Source organism: Microtus ochrogaster, chromosome 10, assembly GCF_000317375.1.
Source record: "Microtus ochrogaster isolate Prairie Vole_2 chromosome 10, MicOch1.0, whole genome shotgun sequence".
Taxonomy (NCBI): Eukaryota; Metazoa; Chordata; class Mammalia; order Rodentia; family Cricetidae; genus Microtus; species Microtus ochrogaster.
In genome coordinates, this window is record NC_022016.1 from 68,577,148 (window position 1) to 68,587,715 (window position 10,568).

General features: G+C 47.7%; 1 protein-coding gene across 1 annotated transcript in view; it reads left to right on the forward strand.

The window, feature by feature from the left end:
* Positions 1–10,360, forward strand: part of Cachd1 (cache domain containing 1) — a 230,692-nt gene extending 220,332 nt beyond the window's left edge. Inside the window, exons 25-27 of the mRNA XM_005353462.2 lie at positions 296–373; positions 1,010–1,111; positions 8,705–10,360. Coding sequence (XP_005353519.1) covers positions 296–373; positions 1,010–1,111; positions 8,705–8,943 — 419 coding nt within the window. The 3' untranslated portion in view covers positions 8,944–10,360. The remainder of the gene's footprint in view (positions 1–295; positions 374–1,009; positions 1,112–8,704) is intronic.
* The last annotated feature ends 208 nt before the right edge of the window (positions 10,361–10,568 follow it).

Genomic DNA, 10,568 nt, shown 5'->3' on the forward strand with positions numbered 1-10,568 from the left:
GAGAGAGAGAGAGCAAGCGGCGCCTGGGAATAGACCCCAGCACATTTGAGAGAGAGAGAGAGAGAGAGAGAGAGAGAGAGAGAGAGAGAGAGCGCGCACCTGGGAATAGACCCCAGCACATTTGAGGCGAGCATCCTGCCATACCTCTCTATCCATCCCCCCCACACACACACCTTGAACTCACTCTTGATGGAATGCTGTCACCCGGCCGTCAAACCGGTGCTCGGCAGGATATTAAAGCCAGTGATGTTGTTTGATTAAATAGTCATGTTTCTCTCTTTCTAATGACGGACAGAAATGTCAGTGCGTATGTCCAACCTGGAGAATGACAGAGATGACAGGGACGATGACAGCCACGAAGACAGGGGCATCAGTGAGTATCCGCCGCCTCCTGCAGCTTGTGTCAGCGGGAGGCTAATCCAAAATAAATATTCTTTCTTATGTCCTTTTGGCTTGTATTAAAATTTAAGAGGCTTTGACATGGTGGGGTTTTCCCCCCCCCTCCCTTCTTCCTTAGGCATAAGTGCGGCTCTCTGCTTTGTTTCGGGACACCTCAGAAGCCTTTTTTGATGTGATCTTTTGCATTTGCTCTGGCCTAAAGCCCCCTCTTCTCATTACTTCTCCAACGTGGTGTTTTAGAAAGGGAAGTTTCTTTGAATAGGTTTTTTTTCTATGGCCCCTTAATTAGTATACACAACTCGGGGTAAGGGAAACGTGCTTCCTTTATAAAGAGAGACTTCTGTCGTCCAGCCCCCTTGGCCTTTAGCTGCCTAACCCTCGGCCTGCTGATGCAGGCTGGAGATGGGTGGCTAAGTGCCCTCCCCCCTCTCCCCCCCACCGGAGAGCTCCAAGCCAGCTCCCCTCAGCCTTAAAATTCTTATAAAAAAATGTTCTAACTCTTCAAAGAATAACTCCTCCAGCATGTGAGCGAGCGTGCTCAGAGCAAAGGGGTGGAAACAATGAAGGTACTGACCCAGGAGTGACGCTAACTGTCCTTGGCTTCCGGTAGTCAGCAACACTCGGTTCATCGCCGCGGTCATGGAGCGACACGCACACAGTCCAGAAAGGAGACGACGCTACTGGGGCCGCTCGGGGACTGAAAGTGATCATGGTAAGGCCTGGTCCTCTGTGCTAGAAGCCCGCCCCCACCGCCCACCCCCGGGAGCTTGGGCTACTCCTGTGGGGGGCTGGAACGCACTCTTTCTCTCCCTTTCTCCAGTTCCGTACTTACTTATTTTGACATAGTCTCCCTAAAGGATGCACTCGAGCATGGCATTGAGGAAACCACATAGGCAGTTTTCTCGCATCCCAATACTCCAGGCTCAAGCTAGATGGCCCTGGCCACACAAACTGCTTTCAAGTTTTTCTCCATAAAGCCGGTGGGGGCTGGTGAGATAGCTCAATGGGTAGAGACTCTTGTATCCAAGCCTGTGACTTAAGTTTCATCTGTGAGACCCATGTGGTGGGTGAGGAAGAAGCTGATTCCCACAAGTTACCCTCTGGTCTCCACACATCACAGTGCACACACACACACACACACACACACACACACACGTGTAATTTTTTTAAAGTGTGTTTTTGACCCTTTTTCATAGCTGTGACCAAATACCTGACAAAGCAGCTTCAGGGAGGAATTATTCCTTTTGGCTCCTAGTTTAAGAGGGTTCAGTTTGCCAGGCGGCGGCGGCAGCACACACCTTTAATCCCAGCCTTTGGGAGGCAAAGCAGGCAGACCTCGGAGTTCAAGACCAGCCTGATCTACAGAGCAATTTCCAGGATGGCCAGGGTTACATGGAGAAACCTTGTCTCAACAACAACAACAAAAGATTTGTTTGGGTTGCTGGTTAGTTGAGCTGGTATCTTGAGAGTAAAGCATCATAGTGGCAGGGACATGCGGCAGACGACAGCTGTGACCATCATGGCCAGGGGCAGGTGAGGTGAAGGGGGAACATAAATGAAGAACCAATCACTACTGACCCACTTCCTTCAGCCAAGGCCCAACTCCCAGACTTTCCAGAACTTTCCAAAATAGTGTTATTAAGGGACCAAGTACTCAAAACATGAGGGTGTGGGGAACATTTCAAAATCATACTATCACTAAAGGGTCATACTTGGGGCATGGAACCCCCATGTGTTTTAGGCCCTAATGTTGCTAGTGGGCCAGTGTCAGCATCATCAACATATTTTCTTGGATCATAGACAAACTGTCCTCTGTCCTCAGCTCTGTCCTCCCCCAGCTCTGGCCGTGACTGCCAGGCTCAAAAGCTTTGATGAAGAAACCTTTGCAACCTAGCCTTGGAAGGACCACTAAGAAAAGAATGAGCGTGTACAAAGTTGTCGGTTTACATTAATTGCAGAAAAAGTCAAGACTGAGGGGGTATGAAGTGCCAAGCAAATCCATGTCCTAGGAAGTCCCATGTCCTGTCCCAAAGACCAGCCACACCATAGAGCCTCTCACGTTCTTGATGTCTCTCTCATTGCTTGTCATAAGGAACAGCAGATAAGTCCTGGTCTGAGATCATCACCGCCAGTGTTACTCAGAAACAGAGCCGGAGTGAAAGAATGTTTCATTTTTGAAGCTTGCTGTCTAGTTTCCACAGAGCTGAGTCTTTGTATATGCCTTAGATAATTATTTTAAACTCTTTTTTTTCCACCTTGGCTTTTCCCACACCTATCCTGAAAGAAACAAAAATGCCATCAAACAGTGTTTCTATTTGTATGCAAAAAGCACAGGAACTGACATCCCTCCAAGCAATGGGCATCCCTCTGACCCTACCACAGGGATGCAGTCTCCCATTGGAAAACGTGAGATGCTGCAGCCCAGCCTGGTAAACCAGGGACTGTGGATTGGGCTCTGAATGACCTTGTTCCCACCGACTAAATAGAAGCTCCGGGTTTCTATGGAGAACCGAAGCAGAACTTAAATTTTTCAGTTTCTTGGCTTCCTGCCTCTTCTACGCCTCCCCACTTCCAACCCCCCCCCCCAAATAATCCTTTGAACCTGTGTAAGTTCTTCTGCTTGGCAAGTCTGCGCCTTCTCTTTTGAATACTAACACAGGTTTGAGGCTACTAAAGTTCAGCAGAAATAATTTCTTATTCAGCGGAAACGCTGAATCTCAGCTCTCCCTCTCTTGTGGCATCCATACCAAATTAGAATCTGGAGTGACAAAATATTCCCCAGCCTCTTCCCCTGTCTTACTGAGATGGTGTCTGAAGCAGCAGCTTAGATAAAGCGGAGAGGATGAGTACCTGAAGCCAGGAACGCGGCAAGGCTCACTGCCTCTCTTTTCTCTCACTAATTGGATCCCTATTATCCCCGAGGAATAAAAAAAAAAAAAAGAAAAAAGTTTCTCATGCAGACAGAATAAACCACTAGAGGAAGAGGGAAAAGAAAAAAGTTTCTCATGCAGACAGAATAAACCACTAGAGGAAGAGGGTGTTGAGAGTCCCCATAGCCCAAATACATCATTAAATCAATGGAGCCTAGCTGTAGGCTGTTGTATTCCTGAACCAATACAGCAGGTCACTAAGAAAAAGTGACCCATCAGTTGAATGACCCTGTTATGCCAGCAGGATAAAATCTACATGTGCATTGAGGAAATAGAATCGATTGTTTTGTCAACTTGGTTCTGAATGATATTCTCCTGTATCATGCTTGTACTGTCGTGGGTGGGGCACTGGGGGTGGGGGTGGGGGTGAGCAAGAGGAACCCCCTCAAGACAGCAACACGTTCACTTTAGAGTCCACCACCTCTTTTGTTTTTACAACAAGCTGCTTAGAGTTTAGTGAGATGTTTTAGTCCTTAAAGCAGAATAACCAGGTGTGGGAGCACACACCTCTAATCCCGGCACTTGGCATGCAGAAGCAGGTGGATGTCTGTAAAGTATGGGGTAAGCTGATCTATACAGCAAGTTTCAGGCCAGCCAATGCTACATAACAACACTCTGTCTCCCCCCCCCCCCAAAAAAAAAACACAAATACGTAACTGAATACTAGGATCCAGTTTTTCTACCTGGTAAAGTTCTCATGAAGGTTAAAGGGGAGAGCGTGGTAGGCGCTCGGGCTCAGGCTGACCCTATGGGTGTTGTCCTCCCTGGTTATGTTCTAGGGGAACCCAGAAATGCAGGCACGTGTTCATGAGACCCAGGTGGAATGAGACAGATTTCTGGAGTGAACGAAGGGGGCAGGGAAAGTAGTTTGTGTTCCAAGGAAGAGCTGAGCGGGTGAGGCGGTAGTACCGGGGTTCTGGGTTGTGCTATGCGTACATGTGCGAGTGTGTGTGCAGATGAGTGACTAGTAAAAGCCTAGGCCCCTGGGAAGCTGCATAGTGACGTTCCTAGAGATAAAAACTGCTGTTACTAAACTTGGAAGCCCAAGGCTGCTTATTGATTTAGGAATAGCTCTCAAGGTCGTGTTTTAAAATATAACAAAAGTGGTTTTCCTTTGCTTCTGGGAATCAAAACCAGGATCTGATGCATGCTAGGCAAGAACTCTGTCTTTCAAACGCCCCAGCCACACTTTTCTCAATAGTCTAAGACAATTTAAAGTGGTTTTTTTTTTCAGCAAAAGGTAAGCCTCACAGGTTGAGAGACTAAATACCTTTGTAGCCGTGTGTCTGCTTCATCTCGTGTTTCTCTAGAAAATAGCATATTCTGTCTAATATTCACTGGCTTATTTTTAAGTTTAAAAATGCCAGCATATGTTTATTTGCTCCTTGTGAGTTTATATTGCAGTTCCGTCCTCATTAGAAACTTTACAGCCACATTTAGACTGATATGTTTGCATATATGTATATAGCAAACAACATTTTCTTTTTGAAAACGGGGTTTCTTCCTCATCCTTGGCAATTTCAAGGAACCTTTTTTAAGACAAATGAACGAAAACCTAATCAAAAGCAGACCGGATCCTGGAGACACTCTCCTACAGTTACTCTTTATGACCACAAGATGGCGCATGAGCCCCTGGAGGAGCCTAGCGGTCTCACAAATAGTTTCTCAGGAACCATAGACTGTAAACACATAAACAGAATGCCAAAGGGCTTCTGTTCCTCGTGGGTGCCTGGCCTCATTCCTAAAACAAGTGTCTTACTTGAGGTTATCTTCGTAAATGCTTTTCAGCATACGCTTACAAGTGCTGCCAGAGGTCCTTTGTATTTAAATAGCATTTCTACTGTGCTCCGTGGCCAGGGATCCTGTCCGTCCTCATGATTCCTCCCAGCTCTCAGTGCTGAGCACAACTGCCTTGCACCAGACACATGGTTTGTTTGTTGAATGAGAAAGTGTCTGTGGCCTGGGGAGAGGGATTCGTGGTTTGCAAAGCCAGGGACACCTGAGTTTCCATACCCAGAACCCCCACTAAGCCAGGTACATTAGCCCAGTCTGTAAGACGGGAGTCCCTGGGATGAGGTAGGAGATGAAGACAGCAGATTCCCTGGGGAGCTTGTGTGAGGGCTAGCCTGATGTCCACAGCAGCAAACAAGAGACCCTGCCTCTAGCAAAGTGGGCAGCAAGGATGGACACTGGCGATTGTCCTTTGACCTCTATACAAGCATGCCCACACTCACACTCCTACCACACACACCTACAAGAAAGACTTGCAAAGAAAGAAAAGAGAACACGTTTGTTCTACCTGCTTCTCTACAACTCGCTGGCCCCTTGGGATTTCCACTCCCATGCTAGAAAATAGGCAGTGTAGCGTGAAGGGTGATAGCGCCTGTGCCGGTTGTTCGTCGTTTGCAGAGAGTTAGAGGAGTCGTTTCAGAGAGTGAAGCTGCGTTTTGGCTCACGGTTTCATGAGTCTCTGGCTGGCTGGCTGGCCGTGTTATTTCTGGGCCATGGCAAGGCAGACCGTGATGGTTGAGGACAGGGTGGTGTGAGGTTGCCTCCTTGCGGTGCTCAGCGAGGTGCAGCTTTCCAGGACAAGCCTCCAGTTAACATGCTTCCTCTACTAGAGCCCACTGCCTCCATTCCACCCCCTCCCACCGTTGCTGCAAGGTTTGAATCTATCAAGGGATTGATCCACTAATGAGGGTGAAACCATCCTGAAGTCCCCTTCCCAAAGCACAGCAGACGATCTCCAAGCCCCCAACACAGGAGCCTTTTCGGATCCAGACGCCATGGTATCACAATGAGGCAAATAATTACAGAGTATCACTAGACGCTGGAAACCACTGGGTCGGGAAAATTGGATTTCCAAGTCTTCCTAATTATATGAGAAGTGACATGCAAAGCCACAGGTAACAGAAAACTCAGTGATGCCAGTACTTGGGGGAATTATAGCGTGCCTAGTGTTTGGAAGCTCACTTGCTTGTTTTTATAGTTTGGGGGATTGATCCCAAGGCATCTTACATGCTAAGCAAGTGGTCTCCCCCTGAGGGAACCCTTTTTCAGTTTTTATTTTGAAATAGGATCTAAGCTGCTAGTGTCGGCCTTGACTTTGTTCTGTAGTTCAGCTAGCTTGAACCGGCAATCTTCCTGCGTCATTTACGGGCCAGTACCTACAGACCTGGCTGGTTTTGCTATGAAGAGCCCCCTCTATGTGAGACATTGTGCTCAGTGTTAGGAGCGCAAAGGCAGCAAGTAAGGAAGAGTTGGCTAGTCAGACAAGGTGGTGAACCTCTCTTAACCCCGGCAAAGCGGAGCAGGACGATCTCAAGTTTGAAGCAAGCCTGGGCTATTTAGTGAGTATCAGGCTAGCCTGGGCTATGTAGTAAGACCCTTTCATCCATCCCCCAAACTGTCAGTGGATCTCTGACCAGAGTGATCATCTGACCAGAGCCAGCCATTCATAGGGAACCTGTGCGCCTGTGGTCTACTCTAGCATGTGTACCGTGCTCTGGCTCTTCCTCTCTGCTCTCAGGTCCCTGCTAACACACATCCAAGCCACATCATGGAGGCATCGCTTTCCGGCACCGTACCGCTGGGGCTGCTCTCCTGTTTGCATATATCACCTTTATCAAACTCTGTTGTTCCGAGACAGGGTTTCTCTGTGTAGCCTTGGCTGTCCTGGAGCTCACTCTGTAGACCAGGCTGGCCTCCAACTCAGACCCACCTGCCTCTGCCTACAGAGTACTGGGATTAAAAGTGTGTGCCACCACCACCTGGCTACACTTGACCAAACTTGTGTTCACCCGGCTACGCCCAAGTGGACATGTGATGACCTCCTCATTCCTTTAGCCAGAATGAGTTAGTCCTCCTTCTGGGCTTCAGCTGAACCTCAGCTCTAGTTCTCACTACTGTCTACCCTCAATTTTAGTCATTAACGGAGGGAAACAAGGCGATTTGATTTGTCACCTCACCCCCACCCCACCCCCATACAGTCCACAGTAAAAGAGTGATCCAGCGCCCTATGTTCTCGCTTGTCTCAAACACTGGCTTCTTAGCTCCGCTAGGACCAGGGTTTTGTACCTCTGGAGCCTAGCAGAGCGGCTTGTACCTAAGAGGCGCCTACTATATATTCTTTGCTTTGAACCTGCTGTTAAATAATCCTTCGGTTGGGTTGTTTTACTGGGGACATAGATTGCCTTTCTCACTTCTGCACGGAGCATACCTTTCTAACCATACACTGTTCCTGCTCGGCTGAATGCAAGCATATCAATTTTTCAGTCCCAAATGTGACTAGTGCTTACCCATGGGTGAGGGCTGATTGACAGTGAGGAGCAAGGAAGCTATTCATGAGCTGTCACTTCTCAAAACGTTTAGAAGACATGGGTTTTTTTGGTGTTTTTTTTTTTCTTGCAATATTTAAAAATATGCCAAGGTTCTTGGAGAGATATCCTTTGATCAACTAGGGTATTTGCTTTTGAAACGTGTATTCCTTAGGATGCTGAAAGGAATCAATGTTTAAACACCGCGGGCCGGCTTCCACAGAGAGGAGTGGACTCCTTTCTAGTTGCTCTGGGTTAGATGGGAATTGGATGTTTCATTGAGCCCTAGAACCTTAGACGAGGTTCCCTCCTCTGGCTGCCTCCCTTCTGCAGTGGGGATTAAGAGCCCGTTAGGCAGGAATCACTGACCTGTGTTTTGCCATCGATGTCGGTGCTGGTGATAATAAGTTGGATCCTCACTGACATCCCACAGTGATAGCGGATTGGACCTTCACTGACACTCCATGGTGATAGCGGATTGGACCCTTACTGACATCCCATAATAATAATGTGCTAGACCCTCCCTGAAGTCCCATGAGCATTTCGCCCTTCAGTATCACCCGCTAGCCCAACCAGCTAGCCCAACCAGCTAGCCCAACCAGCGTGCATCTTATTCACACCCCCTGAAGCTGCCCATCGCCTGCTTTAGTGGTTTGTATGATGCAGGGGAAATTGCCATTGTAGTCTTTAGGAGCGTAGGAAAATGAACCCCAGGACGCCAAGATGGGTACCTGCATATAATGGGGTCTGTGGGGTGATTTCACTGTGGGGCAGTCAGTGGCCAGGGGGTTTGGGGTGGAGCGATGACTCTCGTTCATTTCCCCCCAGCTTTCTCGGTTATTTAACATGGTTGTGTGTATGTGATCAATTGTTTTTAGAAAAATACAAACCAACCCTGGTTTCCTCTAGATCGCCTTCAAATTAAAATACCTCAGCATCCGCTGGTCAACATCTGGTCACGTGCAGATTTTGGCACCTAAGTGTCACTAGTACAGGAGTACACCCCAGCCTCCTAGACTGTCTGCTCTGTGTCCTGAGGCTATGCTGTTCCTTTCCTAGGTTACAGCACCATGAGCCCGCAGGAAGACAGCGAGAACCCTCCCTGCAACAACGACCCCTTGTCAGCAGGGGTGGATGTAGGCAACCATGACGAGGACTTGGACCTGGACACCCCACCTCAGACTGCAGCCCTCCTGAGTCACAAGTTCTACCACTACCGCTCCCAACATCCAACCCTCCATCACAGCCACCACCTTCAGGCCGCCGTGACAGTGCACACCGTGGATGCCGAGTGCTAACGGGTCCCCTCACCTCCCCAAGCAGAGGGGCACCGTGGTGCGGAGTGCTCCGAGAAGAAATGAGCCGGTGTAAAACCCTGCCCCACAAGACACCCTGAGTGTCTGTGCTTTGTCCCTGGCGGTTTGCTGCCCCCTGGGGGCATGTTTAAACTGAAACCGCAAAGTCCCTGAGAAGCTGAGGCCGGTTCTGAAATGGAGGGGGTGGGGTTTGCTGATGAACCGACCCAATGGAGCTCCAACAGAGACACTGGTAAAGGAAACTGAGTCAGGGGAATGTTCCCAGCACCAGAAGCACTCGACCCCTGACCTGGAAGAGAGCTGGAGCCAATGGCGGGACGCAGCACACCAGAGCCTCCAACTGCTGGCAGACACTCCTGTTTCCCAGCGGTGCCTGGACGCCACCGTTATTGTACTGAACTCACCTTGAGCTCTAAATGATGCATCTCAAGATTTCTAAGTAAAGGATTATTTTTCTACTATTTATTGAACTTTCAAACTTGGGGGGGAAAGGAAGCGAGAGGTTCTCGGCCGTACCCCTGGCTGTTGTGTGTGATGACGTGGTTCTTTGATTAAGAAGTTGTGTTTCTTATTTAACTGGTGATCTTCCCACCACCCTGATCCACAAAAAAAGGAAGGAAGGAAGGAAGGAAGGAAGGAAGGAAGGAAGGAAGGAAGGAAGGAAGGAAGGAGGAAGGAAGCAATCTTTCTTTGGCTTGTTACATCACTTTGCTGAAATATGTCATCTGTGATAGTATTCCCTTTCTGGAGGGGCAATGATCCAAGATGGTCTCAAAGAAATGTCATTCCCTTTAGAATTATTTCCACCTCCCATATATAAGGTTTTCCTTAGGTTTCTACGAAATCTAGTATTACAGCCCTAGCCTTTCAGTTTAGGGAGGCTTGGGTTTATTCTCTTTGTTTAAAGACTATAAATTTTAAAATGTCTCGTTTTTTTACTCTGAGAATATTAAACAGATAACAGAAGACATTTTGAAATTGTGAACTTGTGGTTCTTAAAAGATTTCCTTTGAAATCGTAGCTCAAAGCCTCTGCCACTGAGTCCACCAAACCGCTTTTGACTTCTCCGGGGATTCAGCACATGGCTGCTTTGGCGTGGGGCATTGTGATTTGAAAGTAGCGTTCTAATTACAGTGGTGTATTTTAGATTCACGCTTTGTGATTCCAATATGTTATGAAGACATTCTTTGCACCGTGTGTGTGGTAAATCTCCATTTATATGTAGTTGGAAAAATTCACCAAACAATGTTTTAATGATAGGGTATCATGATATACTGTAAAGAATAAAATAAAATAAAAATTGGGTCCTCAGCACTACAGGAAGTAAACTCTATATGTGCTACCCAGAAACCCCTTCATACTGTGTATAAAATTGCAGTCTAGTGAAATAAACTGTATGCAATGAACGGGTGAGTGGCTCCTGTTACTTGATGGGCTGTCTCTCACCATGTGACCTAGACATCCTTTCTGTGCTTCGAACAGCTTCAGGCCTCTTGACCATCTCAAACACACAAAGAAAAGTGGGGGTATTGGTAGGCTAAATAAAATAAAGAACAAACGGTTAAAAATAAGTAAGACTACCAAGCCTGGTGTTTTAGGCTTTTCAA